At 38.5% G+C, this 27,662-nt stretch overlaps 1 protein-coding gene across 1 annotated transcript in view; it reads left to right on the top strand.

The window, feature by feature from the left end:
• The window catches only part of ush2a (Usher syndrome 2A (autosomal recessive, mild)), a 328,621-nt gene that overhangs the window by 291,999 nt on the left and 8,960 nt on the right, over window positions 1–27,662 (top strand). Inside the window, 9 exon segments of the mRNA XM_055171788.2 lie at window positions 9,422–9,649; window positions 9,722–11,241; window positions 13,318–13,639; window positions 19,815–20,021; window positions 20,302–20,540; window positions 24,853–25,070; window positions 25,151–25,327; window positions 25,592–25,675; window positions 27,266–27,495. Coding sequence (XP_055027763.2) covers window positions 9,422–9,649; window positions 9,722–11,241; window positions 13,318–13,639; window positions 19,815–20,021; window positions 20,302–20,540; window positions 24,853–25,070; window positions 25,151–25,327; window positions 25,592–25,675; window positions 27,266–27,495 — 3,225 coding nt within the window.

A 27,662-nucleotide genomic window follows, 5' to 3' on the forward strand; every position in this document is an offset into this window, starting at 1 on the left:
AGTTGATTTTTTGTCTTTTGCTCTCACGTGGGCTTTTCTGTTTAATAAACCCCTTTGAGTTCATCATGTACCCGCACTTGGGTCCCGTTCCTTGCACGTTCATGAAGAATCCATTAAGAGTCTGATAAAAAATGCTTATTAACAAGAAATCATTTCAGACGCACTTAGCGGGTTTTGCATCTAAACTCTTCACATGTTGGTAATGATACAGTCCTTCCAGAAAAACGCAGAGTTTTTTTGTGATTGTTGCGGGCAAAAATCCTTGATCTTGTGACACGTTTTCTTAAAAAATGTGATGGAATATGCAGGATATTTATGCAATTTTATGCGATGAAATTGCGGGAACTTTTGCAACTTTTTCAGCTTTTCATTGATATTCACGTTGCATAATTATGCCACTTCATAACGTTCCCATGGCAACAGGGGACATGGCTGCACTTGTGTAAAGGAAATGCAGAATTTTTCAAATTTCTGCTAAGATATTTGTGACTTTTTGCTACGCAAATGTGGGGATTATAAAATTGTGCAAGCCCTGCATATTTTGCACGCAGAAATCTGCAATTTATGCGGCGAAAGTGCGGTGTATATAAAAAAATTTGTCCGCCGCATAAATATGCGGACTTGGCTGATTATTCATTGAATCGTGCGATGGTATAATCGTGTTTTTTTTGGAGGAACTGATTATAACTACTCTGTACTTAAATGTATTGTTGCACTGCAACCGTGATGTCTTAAAGGGGCCATGGCACAAGACTTTAAGATGTCAAATAAATCCTTGGTGTCCCCAGAGCACATATGTGAAGTTTTAGCTCAAAACACCATATAAATAATTTATTATAGCATGTTTAAATTGCCACTTTGTAGGTGTGTGCAAAAATGTGCCGTTTTGGGTGTGTCCTTTAAAATGCAAATGAGCTGATAAAATTCAAACACTAATCAAATGATGGTGGTTTGTTGCAATTAAAACTCAATTGTGCTTTTCTCTGCACTAAATGGCAGTGCTGTGGTTGGATAGTGCAGATTAAGGGGTGGCATTATTATAATAAGAGCTCCTTATGACATCAGAAGGAGAGCCAATTTTCAATGACCTATTTTACTAAGTTACTGGGTTGATCTTTTTCACATTTTCTAATTTGATAGAAGCACTGGGGACCCAATCATAGCACTTAAACATGAATAAGTCAGATTTTCATGCCATGGCCCCTTTAAAAAATGAAGTCTCTCTGTCTTTGATTAAAATTTAGAAACTATAGTGGACAAATAGGATGAGTGAACCAATCGGATTGTGGACCAGATGGTGTAATATTGCTCAATAGCAATTACGCAGAAAAAAATGGTGGTTTCCGGTTGATCCCATTGATCCCTGGCTGTGTTGTGTGCAGTGTCTCGTGCCAGTGTGTGTGATTAATGTGGACATCGTGGGGACAGGACTGAATGAGGCTACAGAGCACAGGCGGTCTGAGCCGCAAAAAGATTCCTCCATCACCATGTGCGCAGAAGCCCCTCATTACCAAACACTTATCAAGCCTACATGAGATATTAGGCAGGCCCAGTCACAGCCAGCACCAAACTACTCTCTCTTTCTTTTCCTTTCACTTTTTCTTCCCTTTGGTCACTCCTCCAGTTTTTTGTTTTCCTTGTCTCTCTATTTTGCGATTTCTCATTCTTTCAGCCCCCTCTTCCTCATTCCTCTCTTTTCTGTTTTCCGTACCATGCTCTCACTCTCTGTCTCTATCTCTCTTGCTCTCTCTTTCTCTCTCTCGCTCACTATCTCTCTCTCTCTCCCCCTCCTGATCTTTCCAGATGTTGCTCAGCAGTCCCATGAGAACCCCAGCGATGGGAGATGTATTAATACATCCTATTGATTAGATCAGGACCCCTGACAGTCATTTGCAAAGATACCATCTGGCTGCTGTTCCAATGCCTTCACCCAAACAGGACGTGACACCTTATTAATCTCCACCGCCGCTCCGTAGACGCTTCGCCTTTCGCGCACAGAAGCCCAACTCTGTCGGAGTGGCAAGCGGAGATGCAGGCGAACCTGAAGGGTGCAAGAAATTAAGGTTATTACACAAATTGAGCCATATGGTCCAAATATTTCAGAGTTGAAATTTACTAGGCAATAAAAATTGCTCCTGCCTTCCTAATGGTGTAAATTACAGTTTAACCATGGCTCTAATGATGTCCTTCTGCTGCCTGTAACCACTCTAACATGAAGGACATTGTTTAAAAAATGCAGAAGAAAAAAACAAGGGGGGGTGTTGGAACATCGGCAGCATGTTTACAATCTGTTAGTTTATCATTAAGAACACACTGAAGAGTGCATAAACATGATGGCCGCGCGTTGGACCGTAGCTTCGTGTACGCACGGTCGAAGTGAAGCAGAATGATCCGTGCGGAACCCGGAGAGGCTTATTTGGGCACTACTGTAGTTAAACACAGTTGTGCCCATTTGCAGAAAGGACAAACGGATGGGAGCTCCCGACGGTTTTGATTGTGGATTGCTTTGAGTTGGCAAAAGTTTCTTTTAGGTGGTAAACAGGGCTTGTTACAGAGAGTAAAGTGTTGGGGGCATTATACCATCTAAACACACATACTTGGAGATTTAAACGTGTTAATAGGGGGCGTGGCACATGTGCCAATGGAATATTGAGCTGTGGTTATTACATGTATGTGGCCAATGAAACTTTAAATTGGGTTTGTATCATGTCATAATCGTGTTCCCCCTGTGGGCATGCGCAGACGTTATTTACAAACAGTTTTATATAAATTATAAAAATACATTTGAATTAGCGGGGTGCATGATTTTTGAGAAACGCTTTGGAAAAGGGAGTCAGGCCGAGTACCAAAACACACTTGTAGCCAATCAGCAGGTGATTTCAAAGTCAACATTGGCTTTCAGAGATCATGCACCCCACCTTTAAGTTATTTTAACTTTATTTTCTATAATTTATAGCAACTCCTCACTAACCAAGAAAGTTGAAAATAGTTGTAATTTCAAATTGATTAATGTAAAAAAGTAGCAGTCAGCACTTCGACTTCAGGTGCAGTAATATTGACGTATGTTTAAGCGAGAGGGTGAGTAGTCAGCAGTGATGATATTACTGCGCACAGAGGTCGGAGTGCTGCAAACTGGGTGCTCTTCCGCCGTGCAGTGTGGTTCTCATTTTTTATCCGCTTAAAAAAATCGCTACTTTTTTTGTGCCACCATATTTACTCGTGTAACTATATGTAACAGTCTTTAAATAGGGAAAACATGAAAGTGTTTGGTGGCTTATAAATTCATCCCTGTTTGGATCCTAAGGAATGATTGGGGCTAGGCTAAATGCTAACACATTCACAAAGCGCTGTACAAAGATTAAGTGCATGCATTGAAAAAGATAGGTATGTTATAATTCGTCTAAGTTGAAGTAAGAACATAGTAAAATATTGAAAAACTGTGGTGTTTTCCTGTAACACAGTTGCGCTAACACAGCAAGGTTTGTAAAAAAAAAATTCACAGAATTTTCTTTACGTCTAGGATTTTATGTAGAAAACAATAAATCACAACTTAAACAACTTAAACTGGGTTTTCACAGGCAGGGTCCTATATCATCCAGAATCAGCTTTTGTTTTGAAATACTAGACTAAAACACTTTTGGTAGTGCCTGTTAAATCTCATTTCTGATTTAAAGAGCTGAAGTTAGTGGCATACTTGACTGTGCATGCTTGCGTTTCTGTTTTCTAAATACAGCATCTATCATTCATAGTGCTGATTGTCATCCACACTTGGCCGATTCCGAGGAGGTAAATGCTACTGTTCTCCTTTTCGGCATTTGTGTGTTTGCATGCATGAGGGTTTGCTTCATCAGACACCAGTCCGGTCTGAAGAACATCTCGTTGATTCAAGAGCCCTCTGACTGATTGAGGCCGTCCGAACAGAACTTTACATCTAAAGCGCAAATAATTAATGGTGTCCAGGCATCTCAGGAACAACCAGGTCGTAGCCCGTTGTCATTACAGCAGAACAAAAGGGTAGATGGTTTGAAAAGGGGTCTGTAGACCCTCTCGACAATTGAGAGCTAAAGGTGCATGCAAGAATGAGCTGAATAGAGTGGTTGTACTTTAAAGGAATAGGGGCAAGAGGTGTGGATCTTCAAAAGGTTTTGAATGTCATTATTTGCATTTTGTGTATCATGGGGTTCTGTTAGCTACAGAGAGGACGTACAGTGCATTTAAGCTATAAATGTATTCATTTTTACCAGTATGGCAGTATATCTGTTTCCTGTGGTGAATAAAACCCACAACATTTAGTGCTGCTCACACAATGCTCTACCAACTGAGCTACAGGAACGCAAGGGTACAAAAGAAAACAAAAGATTTGCAAAGCATAGTTTATTTAACTTGTATATGTACACTCACCTAAAGGATTATTAGGAACACCTGTTCAATTTCTCATTAATGCAATTATCTAATCAATCAATCACATGGCAGTTGCTTCAATGCGTTTAGGGGTGGGGTCCTGGTCAAGACAATCCCCTGAACTCCAAACTGTCAGAATGGGAAAGAAAGGTGATGGTTGAGCGTGCCATGGTTGTTGGTGCCAGATGGGCCGGTCTGAGTATTTTATAATCTGCTCAGTTACTGGGATTTTCACGCACAACCTTTTTTATGGTTTACAAAGAATGGTGTGAAAAGTGAATAACATCCAGTATGCGGCAGTCCTGTGGGCGAAAATGCCTTGTTGATGCTAGAGGTCAGAGAAGAATGGGCCCACTGATTTAAGCTGATAGAAGAGCAACTTTTACTGAAATAACCACTCATTACAACTGAGGTATGCAGCAAAGCATTTGTGAAGCCACAACACGCACAACCTTGAGGCGGATGGGCTACAACAGCAGAAGACCCCACCGGGTACCACTCATCTCCACTAAAAATAGGAAAAGGAGGCTACAATTTGCACAAGCGACCAACATTGAACAGTTGAAGATTGGAAAAATGTTGCCTGGTCTGATGAGTTTCGATTTCTGTTGAGACATTCAGAATTTTACATAAACAGAGAACATGGATCCATCATGCCTTGTTAACACTGTGCAGGCTGGTGGTGTAATGGTGTGGGGGATGTTTTCTTGGCACACTTTGGGCCCCTTAATGCCAATTGGGCATCATTTAAATGCCACGACCTACCTTAGCATTGTTTCTGACCATGTCCATCCCTTTATGACCCCCATGTACCCATCCTCTGATGGCTACTTCCAGCCGGATAATGCACCATGTCACAAAGCTCGAATCATTTCAAATTGGTTTCTTAAACTTGACAATGAGTTCACTGTACTAAAATGGCCCCCACAGTCAACAGATCTCAACCCAATAGAGCATCTTTGGGTTGTGGTGGAACGGGAGCGTCGTGCCCTGGATGTGCATCACACAAATGTCCAACAACTGCAAGATGCTATCATATCAATATGGGCCAACATTTCTAAAGAATGCTATCAGCATCTTGTTGAATCAATGCCACAGAGAATTAAGGCAGTTCTGAAGGCGAAAGGTGGTCAAACACAGTATTAGTATGGTGTTCCTAATAATCCTTTAAGGGAGTGTATATCCAAATATCTTTTTAACTGTTTTTTCAGTAAGCAGTACACAACTAGTTTATAAAATCAAAAATTATCTAACAGAATCCAGGTATAGTTTACTTTAAGCATGACTTAAAACAAATGCTTTGCCAACGGCTCCATTTGATGCCTTTTGATGTAGCTGTTAGCATAATACTAATAAAAGCTCCGGCTTGGGCTGAAGTCAGCAGCGGCGGGCCGGGACAGTGCGTCTACTGTATGCAAATGAAGCAGTCCCACACCTTTGAAGGGTCAGGAATCTCCACTTTCATCTAATCAGCATAATTGTTGTGACAAATCCACATGGTTATTCTTAATTAAAATCATCCCCTGGCCCAAGCAGCCCCCAGCGCTGTCATAGAAAATCACACATATGTAAGCCGCTGATGAGACACCAGACCTGCGCTCGCTCGAAAGAGGAACTTTTTTTCCTTTACAAATGACTGATTCTCTGAGCTAATTTTAAATGTGCTCCAGACTCGGATTTCCCTTTAATGTTTAAAACAGCAAGGCATCTTTCCGGCTCAATTACAGGAATTCCGCTTTGAGTCGGGAGAAAGTGTAAACTGTTCTTTTGTCATACAGAAGATATTTGACTGGTTTTGGCTTCTGTATAAAACTTCACACATGCATGTTATCAGGGGCGTCATGTACCAATTTTTTAAGAGGGGCGCAGTGTGTAGCTCTCAGAAATGTGCGCACAAACAGACATTAAAAGCAATATAATATTATAGAGTGCTCAGACTTTTTCCTTGGCCCCCCTACTTACATTTCTAAACCCACCTGCCTTCATGTAAAAACCACCATAATAAATGTTGACTAAATACTTACAAATAGGAATCAGAATAAAGTTTTATCATTTGTGCCATTAATGCATTTGTACAACAAATGCTATGTTATAAAATTAATATAATGCAAGTATATTAACAATGAAAATGACAAAAACACGTGATTGGTTGTGATGCTCACAACTTTAAAAACAATCATGCTATAATTGACATTTGCATTTAAAAGCATATAATAAAAAACTAATTGATAAAAATTATTAGAACTACTTTAAATTGTCTTACACATTGTTTATATCATGTTCATTGTATATAAGTGTTTTCTCGTTAATATACTTAGCCCATGAGAAAGTTTATAGCGTTGAGAATTTGATGGTTTTAATGTGTGTTGGATCTGCGCTACCCAAAACACAGCGTAACCGATTCTCTTAATCAAAACTTAAACACTTCCCATTTTAGGGATCTGTGCCATAAACATTTATTTGGAAATCTATAACAAAAATCAATTCTCTTAGTCGCTTTTTAATGGCTGCCTTGAGAACCCTGGATGAGCGAGCGCCTGCTTGTTAATGTCTCGCTGCACGTGTTTGGGAAAGTGTTTGATAGCATTGCCATCTAGGGGCAGGATATAAGTCTCTGTGCTGAGATAAACTGAAATGAAACAGCTGTCTCTATTGACAATGTGCATATGTTTGCTGGTTTATAGTCCAAATGTTCTCAATTTTTCAACCACGTAAAAAGGTAGCTTTTTAAATGCTCCAGCGCATCCCAAAGATGTAATGGATTGGGATGTAAAATCTGCAGAGAGAGGGGGTCTGTGGTTTTATTGGTGGTTGTGAGAATTATGTTTGTGTTTTTTTCTGGTCAAATTAAATAAAAATTCAAACCGTGCTGTTGAAAACGAACAGCGATTTACATGTGATCACACATGGACACTGGCATTGTTGATTTGTAGAATAATAAAACAAAATAAATACTAACGTTAGTTTAAGATTTATACATAAGCACAAATATAATGTATAATATAATGTAAAGATAAATTTCATACAGAAAATACCAAAGTTTTTATTTTAATAAAAAAAATAATATTATGAGAGGATTCAGTGTTCTAATAATGTTTTGAATAACGCTCTTATAACCAAGCAAGAAAATTAATTCATTGTTTATATAACGAGAGAATTGATCATTCTAACATTTTAAATGACGTAATTATATAACCAAGCAAGAACGTAAATGCAACATTTATATAACAAAACAATGTTCCAACAACGTTTTAAATAACATTTTATAACCAAGTAAGAATTTTAATACAATATTTATATAACAAGAGAATTAAACGTTCTAATAACGTTCTTATAACCAAGTAAGAACGTTAATACAATGTTTAAATAGAGACTATTAAACGTTTCAATAACGTTTTAAATAACATTCTTATAACCAAGTAAGAACGTTAATACAGTGTTTATATAACAAGAGAATTAAACGTTCTAATAACATTCTTATTACCAAGCAAGAATATTACGGTAATACAATGTTTATATAAAGAGAATTTTAATACAATATTTATATAACAAGAGAATTAAACGTTCTAATAACGTTCTTATAACCAAGTAAGAACGTTAATACAATGTTTAAATAGAGACTATTAAACGTTTCAATAACGTTTTAAATAACATTCTTATAACCAAGTAAGAACGTTAATACAGTGTTTATATAACAAGAGAATTAAACGTTCTAATAACATTCTTATGACCAAGCAAGAATATTACGGTAATACAATGTTTATATAAAGAGAATTTTAATACAATATTTATATAACAAGAGAATTAAACGTTCTAATAACGTTCTTATAACCAAGTAAGAACGATAATACAATGTTTAAATAGAGACAATTAAACGTTTCAATAACGTTTTAAATAACATTCTTATAACCAAGTAAGAACGTCAATACAATGTTTATATAACAAGAGAATTAAACGTTCTAATAACATTCTTATGACCAAGCAAGAATATTACGGTAATACAATGTTTATATAAAGAGAATTTTAATACAATATTTATATAACAAGAGAATAAAACGTTCTAATAACGTTCTTATAACCAAGTAAGAACGTTAATACAATGTTTACATAGAGACAATTAAACGTTTCAATAACGTTTTAAATAACATTCTTATAACCAAGTAAGAACGTTAATACAATGTTTATATAACAAGAGAATTGAACGTTCTTATAAAGTTCTTATAACCAAGCAAGAACGTTAATGCAACGTTTATATAACGAGAGAATTAAACGTTCCAATAACGTTTAAAATAGCATTCTTATAACCAAGCAAAAACGTTAATGCAACGTTTATATAACAAGAGAATTGAACGTTCCATAACCTTTTGAAATAACCTTCTTATAACCAACAAGAACGTTATTACAGTGTTTATATAAAAAAAGAATTGAATGTTCTAATAACGTTCTTATAACCAAGCAAGAACGTTGATACAACATTTATATAACAAAAAAAAATGAACGTTACAATAATGTTTTAAATGAAGTTCTTATAACAAAGCAAGAACGTTAATGCAACTTTTATGTAACGAGAGAATTAAACGTTCTAATGTTCTTATAACCAAGCAAGAACGTTATTACAATGTTTATATAACCAGAAAACTTTTCCAATAAAGTTTTAAATGACGTTCTTATAACCAAGCAAGACCATTAATACAATGCTTTTATAACGAGAAAATTTTACGTTCTAATAACGTTTTTAAATAATGTTTTTATAATCAAGCAAGAATGTAAATACACCATTTATATAAAGAAAGACTTGTAGGTTTTAATAAGTTTGAATAAAATTGTTTGTAACCATAGAAGAACGTTAATACAAAACTGGACACTTTGTACGTTCCGTGAACATTCAAAAATAATGTTTTTATAACTTAATGGGAAATTGCGAAACATTCTTTCAATAAAATTGTTAGCTTAGGGATTATAGAGAGTCTGTCTGTATTTTTTTCTTTATTTAACTGTATGTGTGTGCTTTCTGTTGTAGGGCAACGTTTATCAGGCTCAAATATTTGGATTGGAGCCATACACCACATACAACATGCGTGTAGAGGCAGTTAATGGAGCTGGTCTGGTTTCCAGTCCCTGGGTCACATTTCAAACCCTTGAAGCTTCTCCCAGTGGTTTGGCTAACTTCAGCATTGAGAAGAGAGAACATGGTCGAGCGTTACTACTACAGTGGCCTGAACCTGCTTTTCCAAATGGAGTCATCAAGGTACTCTGACCACCCAAATGTAACATTGCAATACTCCACAATCAGTCCTCCTTAACGTATTTCTATTCACAGATGTACAACATCTTCAACGAGGGCAACTTGGAGTTCAGTGGTCTTGCGCGACAGTTCCTTTTCCGCCGCCTGGAACCCTACACCGCGTACATGCTCCTTCTCGAAGCTTGCACAGAAGCCGGTTGTACGAGATCTGCACCTCAGCGCGTTATGACCGAGGAAGCCCCTCCTGCCTCTCAGCCAGCACCTATTGTACAGCAGATTCAAGCACGCAGTCTGGAGCTCCACTGGTCTCCACCTGCCCAGCCCAACGGCAAGATCGTACAGTACCAAGTTCTGGCTGTAAGTCTTGAAGACGGCAGGGTACGCAGTGAAGAAGATGACTCTTTGAGAGCCAAGATCGTTTTTACTGAGAACAACACCCAAGCGAACAACTTTATTTACAATATGTCCGGCCTGAAACCCTGGAGCAGGTACAAGTTTCGTGTACGTGTTTCAAATGTGGCCGGATATACCGATAGCCCCTGGCTCATGGTTCACACCAGGCAAGCTCCTCCAAGAGGTTTGGCTGCCCCGGTTGTCAGTCATATAGATGGCAAACCTCATGAACTCTTCGTATCTTGGTCACCTCCTTTGGAGCCCAATGGGGTTGTTCTCACCTACAGGATTCAGAGAGACAACATTGGCTATTATTTTAGCTTTGATTCGAGTGTTCGTAACTACATAGATGTGGATCTAACAGCGTACACTCTTTACAGTTACACAGTCGTTGCATGCACTGTGGCCGGCTGCGTTACTAGTTTGCCGACATGGATCAGGACGTTAGAAGCTGCCCCTACTAACGTGGAGTCGCCTGTGGTGTCTGACATCACTTCCCATTCCCTTAATGTGTCATGGGCTGTACCGTCTGTCCAGAATGGGGAGATAGTGATACATATTCTCAAAGTGAATGACGAAGAGGTCTACCGTGGTAAACGCTTGAGCGTGCAGGTATTCGATTTACTGCCATATGTTTCCTACAGCCTCATCTTAACAGCCTGCACCAACGGTGGATGCACAGCAAGTCCGTCCATCTCTGTCCGAACTACCGAAGCTCCGCCCTCAGGAATGCCCGCCCCGACTCTTAAAGTCACAGGTTCAGAATCGGTGGAGGTCACATGGAGTGAGCCCCTACAACCAAATGGAGTAATCACAGGGTACGAGCTCCATCGAAACGGCAGTCTCATTTATTCCGGAATGGACACTCGTTACCACGACTTCACATTACTTCCCAGCGTAGAGTACAGCTACACCATCACCGCCAATAACAGTCAAGGCGCAGTCACAAGCCCACCAGCAGTGGCTACGACTCAGGCTTCAGCACCCTCTGGTGTTGCCCCACCAAAATTGCAGGCTCTAGAGCCATTTAGTATTGTGGTACGATGGGACCCCCCAGCACGACCCAATGGGATCATCATTACCTACTCGCTTTACAAAAGGGACCCAGCTGAGCTGAACGTGAAACGTGTCAGTTTTGCTTCCCATCACAATGCGTTTCAGAGCCAAAGTTTCTTACTCACTGCACTAAAGCCCTATTACAGGTAAAAATCCCAGTATGGTGTAGTAATACATTTAGGGGTGGTTTCTCAGACAGGGATAAGCTTAAGCCAGGACTAGGCCTTAATTTAAAACTAGTTTTAACAAACATGCCTTACTAAAAACATATACTGGTGTGCATTTTGAGGCAAAACAAAGGGCACTTATGTATTTTAAGATATGTCAGTGCAAGTTGTTTTCAGTTTGGACAGCTCTTATGGTGCATTCACACCAGCCGCGGCAGAGGCGGCAAAAAAGCGCTATTCGCGCATAGTTGGACGCTTGAAAATTTGAGTTTACTCGCTTCACGCGTGTAAAATTCTAGTCATTTGAGACATTCACTCGAAAATTCGCGTCATGGGAGGGGCTTCTGCGACTCCGCTGAGACTCTGCTCGCTTCCTGTAATCACATCACTACTACAGCAAGGTCCTGATTGGTTAACGCGGCACGGAAATCCGATGTTCAGATTTTTCAACTCGTGCGTTTCCGGCGACAACGCTCAATTCGCACTGAACGCGCCATCCGCGCGTACCGAGCCGCAGGATGCCTAATCGCGTCTTAGCATTGACTTAATATGTAAATCACTCGCGCTTGCCGCCACTACCGCATCTGGTGTGAACCCTGCATTACATTTATGTTAGTCTAGAACTAGTCTAATGCCTGTCAGGGAAACCGCCCCTTAATTTTTTAAAGAATTGTTGAAAAAAAATTGTTTAGGGTTGATGTTTTGTTGATTGTAGCGTTAAAAAATTATAATACCAGAAATTATGTGCATTAGTGACCAAAAGTCATGTCCGGGAGGAAAATATTTGCAATATTTGCCCCCTCGTGTTAGATTAAATTTATAAATAAGATGTATGATATAAAAAGGACAAAACACTAAATTTTTTGGTATTTCTTTGGACAAAATAGTAATATTTAAGGCAAACCATGTTGTATTTTGGAAGGTTTTATTTGAAAATACAATTAATGCATAGGAAAACCAAAAGCTCACAGGTAATAAAGCATACATTGACTATAATTTGATCTATTTTGTGGTAATATTTTGTAGTCATTGTCCTGACCCATGTCTTTATAAACTTTGCACGTGTTGTCATTTTTTGCCAAGCCTCCTCAGTTCTCAAAGCTGAGCTATAGTTTATACTTCAAACACTCCAATGCAACATCCATACAGCATTTTTAATGCATAAAATAAATATAATAAATACATACTGTATATTATAAATAAAATATTTAATATTTAAAATACAAATATTTATATTATTTTAATATTTATATTTATAAATGTTAAAATTAAAATACAATTATTGGACTTAACATTTGGCCACTAATGCGCCTGTCAGTCATCATCATTTATTCAGTTTTTGTCATGGTGAATTTTATTTATAAAGTTACCCTACTTACTATATTTGACAATCTTCAAAATAAGGAGTTTTATTTATTTAGTCTAAAAAATTAATAGAAAAGGACGGTATGTGTCAGCCTTGTCATTGTTTTATTAAAAGCAGATACACCGATAAAGCCAAATGAAAGGAGAAAAGGAGAGAGAGGGAGAATGTTAGTGCAAGGGACCTTGACTTCTTCACTCGGCATAGATAAAGACGGTCAAAAGAAGGAGGTACTCAAATGAGGGATGACCAAAGTCTGGCTCTGTATACGTATGTTGAAGTGAAATCTAGATAAGTGGGCGATGATAATGGTTCATCAACATTATCAACTCGCAACTCATTGCCTCTTTCAGACGACCTTCAGTTTATTCTCCTGCTTTTCTTTCATCCCTTTTCTCCTTCAGACCCTCGCCGGTGACCTTCTGAAAGAGGAGACAGTTCGTTGTCTGTACTGAATGTTTTGAAAAATAAAATGCACTCATTTATTGGCATAATGATTTATATTTTTTATATTATAAAAAAAATCAGTTCTACAAAAACATTATAATTATAGGCCACTTTCTAAAACACAAAATCAGATGCAACCATTTTGTGTACTAACACTTCAAACTACACAACTGCACATTGGATACAATGTGACATCAATTGTTTATCTATCTATGTATGCATATATATTTTGTTATTTTTTGCAGGTATGAGGTGAGAGTGGAAGCCTGCACCCTGTTAGGGTGCGCAGCCAGTGACTGGTCCTCTGTACAGACGCTCGAGTCGCCCCCTAGTGGACAATCTGCTCCACTGCTAGAGTTACAGACTAACACTAAAGGCATACAGACTGTCTTCCTCGTGTCTTGGTCGTCCCCAGCTGAGCCTAATGGGAAACTTTTGCACTATGAGCTGTACCGGAGACAGGTTTCAGATGTAAAAACACACTCCACGGCTACATTGGTGTACCGGAACTCCTCAACCTCTTGTCATGACGACAGACTCCTGCCCTACACAGCCTACGAATACCAGGTCACGTAGCTGTTTCTTATTTTATCAATTTGTTTATTAATTGATTTGAATTACACAAGTGTCTTTTTTACATACGTTGCATGTACTCACTTACAGTTATAGTAATAACAGTAAATTATGCATAAATACATGCAACTAACCATAAACCAAAAAAGGACATCTTAAAATAAAGTTTAACCAACATTAAATTTTAGATTTGGGGTTTACTTTATTGCACAAAAAATAACAAAATTGGCTAGGTGCTTGTCCATGCCTTTATAATGTTAGAGCATTGTTAATGGTTGCCAGGGTGTTGCAGACATCCCACCTCTCCCAGACTTTCCGAGAGTATTTTGTATATTGATAAGGGCTTCCTGATGCCCGCAAATGATGTAAAATATCCCAGAAATCAATTATTTGAAAGCGTGCGAGTTAGAGAGGTCAGGTTTAAATATTTTTTTTATTTTAGAGCGACAAGACAAAGCAAGAAATTGACAGAAGGGGTATCCTGATTGATCTCTTTTCTAATAATTATTAGTTTATTTTTATTTTTTTGGTGTTTGTTTCTTGCTGTGGGTGGGCTTACAATTAACCTCTTTCTCTCTGTCTACCACTGTAGTTAATTTTCACTGTAGCTGAAATGACAGTGACCAAAAAACAAGACATATACTACTGTACATTAATTATTCACTGCAGAAAATGACTTACTTACTTAGTATCTTTGTCTTGTTTTCTGTAAAAATATCTAAAAATTCTTAAATCAAGATATATTTTCTTGATGAGCAAAATGACCTAAGAAAATAAGTCTAGTTTTTAGACAAAAACTATACAACTTAAGTGAATTTGTGCTTTAAACAAGCAAAATTATTTGCCAATGGGGTGAAATTTTTTGCTTAAATTAAGTGTTTAAAAAAAAGAAAACTTATTTTTAGAGTTTTTTTCCTTACCCCATTGGCAGATATTTTTGCTTGTTTTAAGTTTGAATTTATTTAAATTGTTTATTATTTGTCTATAAACTAGACTTATTTTCTTATGTCATTTTGCTCATCAAGAAAAAAGCATCTTAATTTAAGAATTTTTATATATTTCTACTGAAAACAAGACAAAAATACTAAGTAAGAAATTCATAGAGATTTTTTTCATTAATTATTTTCAAGAAAAAAAATCCTAGTATTTTTGTCTTGTTTTCAGTAAAAATATGCTTTTTCTTGATAAGCAAAGCGACCCAAGAAAATAAGTCTAGTTTTACACCAAAAATATCAAATTTAAGTGATTTTGTGCATGAAACATGTAAAAAAATCTGCCAATGGGGTAAGCAAAAAAATCATGAAAACATTTTTCTTTAACACTAAATTCAAGAAAAATTTGCTTACCCCATGTGATTTTTTGGCTTGTTTCATGCACAAAATCACTTACATTTGATATTTTTGGTCTAAAAACTAGACTTATTTTCTTGGGTCATTTTGCTCATCAAGAAAAAGCATCTTAATTTAAGAATTTTTAGATATTTTACTGAAAACAAGAACAAATACTAAGACATTTTTTCTTGAAAATTATTTTTTGCAGTGTAGCTGCATTAGAGGCATCAAATTCGCATCTACCGCGTCTAGTTTGCTGCTTAAACATTTTGAGTGTACTGGCTTCATTCGTGCATAAAAAAGCCGTGCATGAAATTCTAGTCATCGAGACATTCACATGGAAATTTGCATCATGGGAGGGGCTTATGCGACTCCGCTCGCTTCCTGTAATCACGTCACTACTAGAGCAAGCTCCTGATTGGTTAACACTGCGCGTTTTGCCGCCAAAGTTCAAATTTTTTTTCAACCTGCGCGTTTGCCGCGCCAACACTTAATTCGCGCCAACTAGACTTGCGAATGAGGCCTCCAGATGTGCGTCAACGCATTTTTACATTGACTTAACATTGAAATCACTCGCGCTTGACGCCTCTACCGCGGCTGGTCTGAACGCAGCATTATAAATACTTTAAAGTGTACCCCTGCTTAAAAAAATGTAATTCTGTTATCATTTTCTCACCCTAAAGTTGTTACAAACCTGTATAAATTTCTTTGTTCTGCTGAACACTAAGGAAGATAATTTGAGCCGAACAGTTTTGGAGCACCATTAACTTCCATAGTGGTTTTTTTTTCTATGGAAGTCAATGGCGCCCCAGCTTGATTACAAAGAACAAAAAAAATTTATTCAGGAACAACTTGAGGGAATGATGAAAAAATTTATATTTTGGGGTGAACTATCCCTTTAACAAGAGTCACAAATGAGTTTTTAGGTGTCATTCATTCATTATGTGTTGTTGGTTTCAGTAGCTTAGCTGAATATTAAAGTTATAATATAACATAATATATTAATGTATAAATTATAATAGTTGTTGTTGTTTTTTTTTGGGGGGGGGGGTTGATGAGCTACCTCCTTGAAATGAGGTTTTGCAGTGGGACGTCTAGTGTTGCCATGTGGTTGCTAAGGTGTTCTGAGTGGATTGCTGCGTAGTTGCTAGGGCATTCCACGACTTTGTCTCTTATGATATTCTGGGGTCTCATTTATAAAGCGTGCGTATGCACAAAACAGGGCTGGAAACATGCGTACAACAGTTCCCACGCAAAGATTATGATCTATAAAAAAACAAACTTGAAGGGAGAATAGGCTTGCAAGGTGGGATCTGAGGATGATTCATGTACGCACACTTGCAGATGATCTGTGATTTATAAAGTGAACATTGCTTTGTTTTAGAAGTCTTACTTATATAATGACATTTTCGGCTTTTGTGCGTACGTAGACTTTTACTAAGGACCCTACGCACAGTTTTATAAATGAGACCCCTTGTAGGAATTCTGTGTAAAAATCTAAACTCTGTAAATGCAAATTCGTTAAGACTTTGTGATACTGTATTCATATTATGCACAATAGTTTAGCATAATCATGAAACAAAGCGTGATTTAAATACTCCAGTCCTCGCGTAATATTAAATTAGCATGATTATTTGTCGCAGCCGTGTTAAATGTTACGCTCATCTACACTCTCTCATTCACATAGACAGGCATTTAATCTAACTCACTATATTCATCGCACCTCCATCCCCTTACGAGACCTTTCTTTAATTGACAGCCTAGCCTTTGCAGCAAAATAACATTAGCATTTGACTGTCAGGCCTGAGAGGCGTGGGCTGATCAGGGCGAAATTGATAGAGTTTGCCTGATTGTTCCATCTTATTTATGAGCGGTAATTTATGACAGCCGACGGGCGGAGCTGAGTGATGACGGACAAGCGACAGGGCCATTAATCTGGGCCCGGGTGCATGCTGACGATTACGATCGAAGCCATCCAGTTAGCTGTTAGGCCTCCCAAATGTAGTATTGGAAAGACCTTTTAATGTCTATTGGCTGCCCCCAGGGATGTTGCTAACTACATTGGATGTGTGTAGTCATCGAAAAGATGTATTTCGACAAACAAGACTAATATACATCCTTCGTTTTCTTTCATTTCACTAGTTCTCACACAAGGGCGAAATCAAAGCCATCCCCATGTTAAGAGGCTACATATTTTATTGACACTTTAATGTCAAAACTTAATTAGTCTAGTGCTCATAACAGAAACGAGAACTTTTGGCCCCGCGTCCATGACTGGGGCGTGGCCACGGCCAATGAGGAGCTGTCACCGGGCAGATTCGGCCCTCGCCGTGTCCGCCCAAATCCATTAGCGCTCGCTCATGAAATACTTTTATTTTCCCGCGTTAATTACAGCTCTGTATGCAAGTGCTTGGGTAGCTATAAAACGTCTGTGCCTCACACAAGGGCACTAAAATGTCCTGACCGACTCCACTTGAAAATGTAGCGCCCATATCTCTTCACAAAATTTGTATCCAGGAATCGAAATGATTTATTGGTGAGGACTTTATCGTGCTTGTGTCGTGGTTGTTCCCGGTGTTCCGGAGAATTCCTATGTTTCCCCTATTTAGGCCTATGCTTAGGGGTGGGGTTAGGTTATGGTTGGGGTCGGGTTACCTTAGCTAAACAGGGAAACAGAATTTCCCATTGTTTTTCTGTGATTGTACACTGCAAAAAAATATATTTTTTTAGAAAAAATGTCTTGTTTTTTTTTGTTTTGTTTTTAGTAAAATATCTAAAAATTCTTAAATTAAGATGCTTTTTCTTGATGAGCAAAACGACCCAAGAAAATAAGTCTAGTTTTTAGACCAAAAATATCAAATTTAAGTGATTTTGTACATAAAACAAGCAAAAAAAATCTGCCAATGGGTTATGCGAATTTTCTTGAATTTTAGTAATTTAGTGTTTAGGAAAAATGTTCAATAATTTTTTGCTTACCTCATTGGCAGATTTTTATGCTTGTTTCATGCACAAAATCAATTAAATTTGATATTTTTGGTCTAAAAACTAGACTTATTTTCTTGGGCCGTTTTGCTCATCAAAAAAGCATCTTAATTTAAGAACTTTTTATATTTTTACTGAAAACAAGACATTTTTTGCAGTGTAGCATCGGTTACCCCTGGACCTTTTCTTTCTTTGGGTGACAAGATGCTGTTTCTGTGAACCCACCCCACTGAACCTCCGTTACCCCTCCCAACACCCTGACACGTCTAGTCGTCACTTTGGCAGCGGGAAGGATTCGGGTAGGAATGTGAAATGAGCCAGCGCCTCATGCAGTCCTCGCGTATTGCCACTTAGATCTATCATCTGGATTGATCACAGTGTAATTGCCTATTATTGAAGCTAATTTAACCCTATCCACAGGAACATCCATCTGCCCGCACGATCACAACTGACAATCTACAAATTACTTACCCATGCAAATAGCGACCCCACCTGACCTTTCGCCGCTCTTCCCGTGTAATTATACAAACAGCTCGTCTAGTAAATAAGATAACTTCACCTCTCCATGTGTTCATTTACTCCGTGATGAAGGTGAAATTTAATTTTCATGTAGATTCAGAGCCGAGCGATTCTGTAATGGATGCCGATGTTTTCGGCTATTAATGACAGCAGGGCTCAGAAGGTGGAGGACTTCTGACTCCTTAGAGTTGTTCGGTTTCCCTTCGCGGAGGCGCCAGGCCGGACCATCAGGTGAAGGTGACTTCTTTTTTAAGAAGTGAAAGGTGTTGTGTCTCCGTTCTGTCTGCCGGGGCACATCAGAGCCGGTGTCGGTATCAGATCCGGCTTTATATCGGACTGCAGGTGTAAGGCGTCTTTACATCTGTACAGTAACTTTGCGTTGTAAAGCTCCACAAAGTTGTTTTCAAGTCAAAGATCTGTTCTGAAAAAACAATGCTGAACTAAACAGTAATCCAATACAGGTGCAGGGTGGAGAAATGTGACCCTGCCTTTGAAAATATAACCTTGTGTCTTTATTACAGACTGAGACCATGTCAAAATTGGAATTATAGTCAAATTAATGGTTAAAATTATATTTTGTTGATCCTAATCTCATAATTAGATGAATTATTAGATCAAATTATTTGGTATTTCCTTCTATCTAACTTTTACAAAATGCCTTTATATTCACTCATTTAAAGCACTTTGATATATACTTGTCCTATACACTCTCAGAAAAAAAGTACAAAAAGGTACAAAAGTTGTCACTGGGGCAGTACCTTTTCAAAAAGTACACTTTTGTACCCAAAATGTGCATATTAGTCCCTCAAAGGTACACATTGGTACCTTACGGTACAATTACACGGGGCGTAAGCGTTGACGCTTTCCATTGACTTTTAATGGGTGACATCATGCTTTGCCAAACTGAATTGTGGATCCGTCTGCGCCGAGTCACTGCCGTTGCTCGTGGCAGAAGTTGAACATTTCTCAACTTTTCAAGTGACAAAGTGTGCGTCAGCCAATCAGATCGCCCTATGCAAATAACCTAGGCAGAGCCAGGCAATTACGTTTATGGAAAAGACCGGAGCATGTGTAGTGGCCACTGTGATTGGCTGTTGGCTATGCTTCAGACACGCCTTCCTTCAAGTGTTAACACTTCTGTCCCATGTGAATGTATCATCAGAGGTACATATCTGCACCAAAATGTTACATATTAGGACATTTTTAAAAGGTACTGACCCAGTGACAACTTTTGTACCTTTTTTCTGAAAGTGTACAAATCAAATGTATTTTTACTATATAAATAATTGCATAAAGTATTAAAAGTAGTTAATGTGTCGCTTTAAACATCATTTTAGGTGTTTGCTGTAAACTCCGCCGGTCGTACCGGTAGCCCCTGGGCTCAGGGTCGCACAGGTCCGGCTCCTCCAGAGGGAGTAAGCCCACCCAAATTCCTGCACATCCATGCCACCTCAGCTGTGGTGGACATAAGCCCACCTGCCAAACCAAATGGCATCGTCAGCCTGTACAGAGTCTTCACACAGAACAAGGACTCGTACCAGCTGGTACACAATATATAAAAATAATACATGACATGTCTGTGATTTACTGTTTAAAATCATCCTACATAATGTGAAGAACATTTGTTAAAATAACCTTTGATATCTGTAATATTGACTGAGTAATGTTGTGTCAAAGATCGAAATCCAATTGATGTTCCTTATATCATCATTAGATTATAAGACTATATCCTAAATTTCAATATTTTAACAGTAACACATACGTTTAAATGATTATTTTACTCTAGCATAGAAATAATTGAAACCTTCCTGTCTGTTTGTTGAGCTTTCTGAGGGGACGTCCCATCAGCAGACTCTTCACGGTCTTAGCCCCTTCACAGTGTACTCTATAGGGGTGGAGGCTTGCACCTGTTTCATGTGCTGCAGCCGAGGCCCCACGAGTGAGCTCCGCACCCAGGCCTCTGCACCGGCCCAGCAACCCCCACCGCGCCCGGTCACCATCACCTCCCGCTCGGTTCAGGTGGAGTGGGACATGCCTCTTCAGCCCAATGGCATTATTGAAAGGTAAAGAAAACAATGACAGTCAAACGGGTTTGGTGAATGCGCCGTGCCGTAGGTCTTGTCTAGTCTGTCTGTCTAGTTTGTCGAGAAGCCCAAACAGAACAATGTTTTGATAGTGTGACAGAGCCAGAATGTTTTACATTTATTGGGAAGTAAATCTACGAGTTATTTACCTATGCATGGGAAGCACAGATCCTTGGTCTCTGGCACGGATGCTGTGGTCACATCGGGTTTTGACTAGAAGTGATACAGTAACGGTTTAGGGTTAGGTTTGGGGGTAGGATTGGGATAAAAACAGCGGTTCGGCTAGATGGGATACAGCAACGGCTTAAAACCCATGAAATGTTGGGTATGGGGGTAGGATTGGGATAAAAACAGCGGTTCTGGCTAGATGGGATACAGCAACAGCTTAAAACCCATGAAGTGTTGGGTTTGGGGGTAGGATAGCATAAAAAACGTGATTCTGGCTAGATGGAATACAGCAATGGCTCAAAACCCATGAAACGTTGGGTTTGGGGGTAGGATTAGGATAAAAACGGCGGTTCTGGCTAGATGGGATACAGCAACGGCTTAAAACCCATGAAATGTTGGGTATGGTGGTAGGATTGGGATATAAACAGTGGTTCTGGCTAGATGGGATACAGCAACGGCTTAAAACCCGTGAAATGTTGGGTATGGGGGTAGGATTGGGATAAAAACAGCGGTTCTGGCTAGATGGGATACAGCAACAGTTAAAACCCATGAAATGTTGGTTTTGAGGGTAGGATAGGATAAAAACCTTGATTCTGGCTAGATGGGATACAGCAATGGCTCAAAACCCATGAAACGTTGGGTTTGGGGGTAGGATTGGGATAAAACAGCGGTTCTGGCTAGATGGGATACAGCAACGGCTTAAAACCCATGAAATGTTGGGTTTGGGGGTAGGATTGGGATACAGGGTGTCCGCGGATCCTTAAAAAGTCTTAAAACGTCTTAAATTCCGTAGTATGAAAATAAGGCCTTAATAAGCATTAAAATGTCTTAAATCCGGGTATCAAAGGTCTTAAAATGTTGTCCAACCAACAAGAAGATTGTACCTGTTTTATACATGTTCGTCTCATGTGTCAGGAAAAACTGAATAGGTGGAATCTACTAAAGCACAAATTTGCGGGGAGTTCGCTAAAGTGCGTAGACCGGGTAAGCAAAAGGAGAAAAGAGTGAGTTTTAGCTTTGGGGAAGTGCACATTTAATGAAAACTGGTTACTTAACCCTGATTTTTGAACGGGGTCCGTTGTTTATTTTGCAAGAAAGTTTTAAAACTCAGAACAATGGGCATCAAAGCTTTAGTGTCACACATGCAATGTAAGAAACATAAAGCCGCTGCAGAAACCTGTTAAAAACATCCGGCATTTCTCCGTTCTGTTGTGCCTACAGCAGTAGCCCTAAAGAGCACCACGTCATGCTAAACATCTGCATCAGCAGTTTTAAGCACCACGGCTTCTGCTCCATCAGACATCCGATAAACGTTGGAGTCCAAAAACGAACGAAGCCTGTCTTCTTTTTTTCTTTCAATGGCGGTTGAGCTTATAGGTGCATTAGCCCCCCTTCTGCTCCGGAGGGTGGATCTACTACACTCTTTCCCTTACTCTTGGTCTCATCAATTTAATTATTTCTATTTTTGCCATAAAATATTTCACTGCCAATGTTTTGACTCAAGATGCACACCAGTAATGTATTTTGTAAGTTATATTTAAAAAAAAAAAAAATCCTTAAATGTCCTAATATAAATGAGACCTAGTCCAGGTTTAATCTGGGTAACCACACCTAATATTTTAACATTGTTGTTACATAAAACCATGTGTTTATTTTATGCACATTATACATTATTTGAACCAATTATTATTGTCTCATCACTATTGTCATCGTAAATGCTTTGGCCCATTTAGCTCTATTTTTATTACCAAAAAATATCAGATTACTTAATCATCATCCTTACCAAAATAATTGTTAGTGAAACCCCTAGATTGGGTAAAACATTGTAAAATTATGTGATTTTACTTAATTATAATGCTATTTTTCTTCATATATTTTATCATTGGGGATTTCTTAAAACTTCGTATGACTTTTTAGGTGAAAAACTTGTAATATCAGCAAAGTGTAAAAATCTTTTCTGATCTTATTCTTGTGAACCAGTCTCATTTCATCTTGCGGAACAAGTGTCTTGTCACACCCCTAGAAAATACTGTTTTTTGTTAATAAAGATAAAAAGGTTCTAAAAACAAATTCACACTGGACTATAAAATTGGACTTCATTGCCGTGATATAGGTCTTAAATTTAATTCCTTATGGTCTTAAAAAGGTCTTAAAAAGTCTTAAATTAGACTTGGTGAGACCTGCAGAAACCCTGGGGATAAAAACAGCGGTTCTGGCTAGATGGGATACAGCAACAGTTAAAACCCATGAAATGTTGGTTTTGAGAGTAGGATAGGATAAAAACCTTGATTCTGGCTAGATGTGATACAGCAATGGCTCAAAACCCATGAAACGTTGGGTTTGGGGGTAGGATTAGGATAAAAACGGCGGTTCTGGCTAGATGGGATACAGCAACGGCTTAAACCCCATGAAATGTTGGGTTTTGGGGGTAGGATTGGGATAAAAACAGCGGTTCTGGCTAGATGGGATACAGCAACAGTTAAAATCCATGAAATGTTGGTTTTGAGGGTAGGATAGGATAAAAACCTTGATTCTGGCTAGATGGGATACAGCAATGGCTCAAAACCCATGAAACGTTGGGTTTGGGGGTAGGATTAGGATAAAAACGGCGGTTCTGGCTAGATGGGATACAGAAACGGCTTAAAACCCATAAAATTTTGAGTTTGGGGGTAGGATCAGGATGAAAACAGCGGTTCTGGCTAGATGGGATACAGCAACGGCTTAAAACCCATGAAATGTTTGGTTTGGGGTAGGATAGAATAAAAACAGCGGTTCTGGCTAGATAGGATACAGCACCGGCTTAAAACCCAGGATCAGGATGAAAACAGCGGTTCTGGCTAGATGGGATACAGCAACGGCTTAAAACCCATGAAATGTTTGGTTTGGGGGTAGGATAGAATAAAAACAGCGGTTCTGGCTAGATAGGATACAGCACCGGCTTAAAACCCAGGATCAGGATGAAAACAGCGGTTCTGGCTAGATGGGATACAGCAGCGGCTTAAAACCCATGAAATGTTTGGTTTGGGGGTAGGATAGAATAAAAACAGCGGTTCTGGCTAGATAGGATACAGCACCGGCTTAAAACCCAGGATCAGGATGAAAACAGCGGTTCTGGCTAGATGGGATACAGCAACGGCTTAAAACCCATGAAATGTTTGGTTTGGGGTAGGATAGAATAAAAACAGCGGTTCTTGCTAGATAGGATACAGCACCGGCTTAAAACCCAGGATCAGGATGAAAACAGCGGTTCTGGCTAGATGGGATACAGCAGCGGCTTAAAACCCATGAAATGTTTGGTTTGGGGGTAGGATAGAATAAAAACAGCGGTTCTGGCTAGATAGGATACAGCACCGGCTTAAACCCCGTGAACTGTTGTGTTTGGGGGTAGGATTAGGATAAACACGGCTTGAAACCCATGAAATGTTGGGTTTGGGGGTAGGATCAGGAAATAAACATCACCCATCCGTCGAGATTTTGGGTGTTGCTGTATCTTTTTTAGCCAAAAACATCACATGGGACTTTTCATTGACTTCTATTCATACGCATGCAAATGCAGCAGACATACGCATGCAAATCCAGCAAAAATGCAAGCTCTTGCTAAGAAATTTAGCATTTTGGTGCTTTCTAAAGGTCACATTAAATTTGGATCACATTAAGACGTGTGACCAGTAAATGATCGAAACATCACAGGGTGACCCTTTCAGGTGGAGGAAAAACTGAAAATAACAGTATTGCACAATCCTATTTTGTAAAGTAAAAAAATAGCCATAACAGTGAAAGCACATTGGTGTGTAGATATAAAAAACACCACTTTAGCACTTTTGCATCCGGTTGCTGCCCATATACGCAGGGGTCTACAATGCTACAAAGCCAAAATGCATTAAATTCGGCATGAAACGGATGTTGCAATTAAGTTACAGATAAATCAATTATTTAAAACACATTATTCCATTAAAAAAATGAATTTTTCATTTCGATTCCATGGCATCTTTAAACTGGAATAGGTGAAAGTATTGTAAGAAAGAAATTATTATACAGTATCTATACTACTGTTTATAAAGCCTATAACTACTGTATAACTATATGCCAACTATCTTCCCATATTTCACCCCCATCGCTCCAGCTGTGAGCTCCACGTACGATCCGGATGTCCTCAGCCGCTGCAGCCCGTCGCTGTATCCTGTGCCAGTGGTCCAGTGGAAATCAAGTTTTTTGGGATGGGGCGGAGCTTCAACATCACAGGCCTGCTGCCGTATGCCAGTTATGATCTTCGTGTGGTGTCTTACAATAACATGGGCAGCACTGTGTCTGACTGGGTCTCCGTCGCCACGCTGCAAGATCGTAAAAACTCTCTCACATACTTTACAAATACAATGCAATATCTCATTTTATGAAATGACACAAATTCTTTATTCTTAAAGCCCCTCAGTTTAAGAAGCCGTTTGTGGTGCAGAGTAACATCACCATACTGTATGTGGACTGGAGCGACTCTTTCTCACTGAACGGCCCATTGAGAGAATTCACTCTAATCGAGAGCAACTTGCGCATCTACAGCGGCTTCCACAGCACTCTACACATCCCACGCGCTTCGGATAAAAGTATGATATTATTAAGCTTGTTACATAGATTATTGATTATTAAGTCAGTTATTGATGGGACTGTTCCCAACATTCCCAAGTATTTATGTGGGCGTTCTTATTTTTTTGTTAATACCTTAAAATCATTATGAATAAAATGATTAGTAGGATATACTTTTGGAATCGATTGCAACAAAAAAGTGGGCAGACTTTGCTTCACTGTTGCTTTCTTCTCTAAAACTCATTGATTCTCATTCATTGCTCTTCTCTTTTTCCTATCCCCAGCTTTTGTCTTTCAGGTTACCTGCACCACAGACAGCGGCAGTGCCAACTCTCCTGTCATTAAATACAACACAGCCAGTGGTACAGGTACGTGTCCTCAGGCCTGTTAGGTGAAGGTGACTCTTCATTATGATAAGAGAACGCAGTGTACTGTATGTAGATAAAAATGGCTCATTCTAAAGTAATAAAAACAATACAACTCATTATGTAAGGTTTTTATACACCACTGTATGTATATTATATTATATTGCATTTATATCAGATCTTTCTAAAAGTTACACAGTGCACCTTTAAAGACGTACAAACAGGGTACAGACTAACTGTAACTGTACTGTAACACACTGTTTCAGCTTGCATGACCTTTACAACTTGTTCTTCAATGAAAAATGACCAATATTGTGTAGATTTCTGAAGGCTGAATTTCTGAGGAAGTCTATAATCACAAAAAGCTTTTGCTTTTAGAAACTCATCTGGATTTAAATTTTAATTTCCTTTTAGAAATATAGAAAAACTGAAAATATAAAAAAATTGTGGTTGAGCAGCTGTAAACCATTAAAGGATTAGTCAATTTTCTTAAAAAAAATCCAGATTATTTACTCACCACCATGTCATCTAAAATGTTCAGTCTTTATTCAGTCGAGAAGATATTTTTTGAGGAAAATGTTCCAGGATTTTTTTTTATTTTAATGGACTTTAATGGGCCCCAACACTTAACTGTTTTAATGCAGTTTGAAATTCCAGTTTCTGACTCTAAATGATCCCATACGAGGCATTATTTTTATTAAATATGTTATTTTAAAATAATTTTAGTCTATTAAATTATGATTTAATTAGTTTATGTACATTGTATGTTAATTATCTTTTTTACGCTGCTGATCCTGAGTACATATTTCGTTCTCATGTGTCAACATGTACAGAATGACAATAAAAATACCTTACCTTACCTTATAAGGGTCTTATCTAGCGAAACGATTGTCATTTTTGGCAAGAAAAATAAAAAATATGCACTTTTAAACCACAACTTCTCTTATTCCTCCGGCTGTGTGACGAGCCAGCGCGACCTTGCGTAATACGTCATCACGTCAAGAGGTCACGGATGACGTTAGTGAAACTACCCCCACTATTTACAAGTGTGTTGAAAGAGGACCGTTCCGACGTTGTTGTATGTGGAATGATACTAATTCATGTCTTTGTCTCAGTTTATTGTTTAAAATGGTCCGCAAATGTGCGTTTCATATATGTAACACGTGACCTTTCCACGTCATTACGCAATTACGACAGGTCGCGCTGGCTCGTCACACAGCCGGAGGAAGAAGAGAAGTTGTGGTTTAAAAAGTGCAAATTTGTTATTTTTCTTGCCAAAAATAACAATCGTTTCGCTAGATAAGACCCATATGGCTCATTTGGGATCATTTAGAGTCCTTTAAAACGGCAATTTTAAACTGCATTAAAGCTGTTAAGTGTTGGGGTCCATTAAAATGAGAAAAATCCTGGAATGTTTTCCTCAAAAAACTGAATTTCTTCTCGACTGAACAAAGAAAGACATCAACATTTTGGATGACATGGTGGTGCGTAAATTATCTGGATTTTTTTTTTTTTAAGAAAATGGACTGATGCTTCAAAATGTTACTAATATTGGATTATATATCTCTCATCAGTATCAATGGTTTCTTACAGATGTTGTGGAGTCAGGAGGTAAAATTGGTTTGCATGGGACAGAATACAAAATCTACAGGGAGTTATGGTTCATCATTCTTATGGCTTTTCTCGGTTTGCTGCTGTTTGCTCTGTTGATGGGTCTGGTGCTGAGAAAAACCCTGAGTAAACCTCCTTTCGTCAGAGAGAGACCTCCAATAGTCCCGTTAAAGAGGAGAAGTACCAAATATCCTCCTAATGACCCCTATCTGGTGAGAGCACATACTGTTATCATACAGTTAACTCTTATCCTGTAACAAACTACAGTACTTTACTTTTGATCATGTCATAATTGTATACAATTACACAAATTGAATGCAACAGATACACTGTAGATTATTTTTTATTTCATTATGCCTTCACTCTGCAACAAGCACTT

The sequence above is a fragment of the Misgurnus anguillicaudatus genome, chromosome 7 (assembly GCF_027580225.2).
Source record: "Misgurnus anguillicaudatus chromosome 7, ASM2758022v2, whole genome shotgun sequence".
Taxonomy (NCBI): domain Eukaryota; kingdom Metazoa; phylum Chordata; class Actinopteri; order Cypriniformes; family Cobitidae; genus Misgurnus; species Misgurnus anguillicaudatus.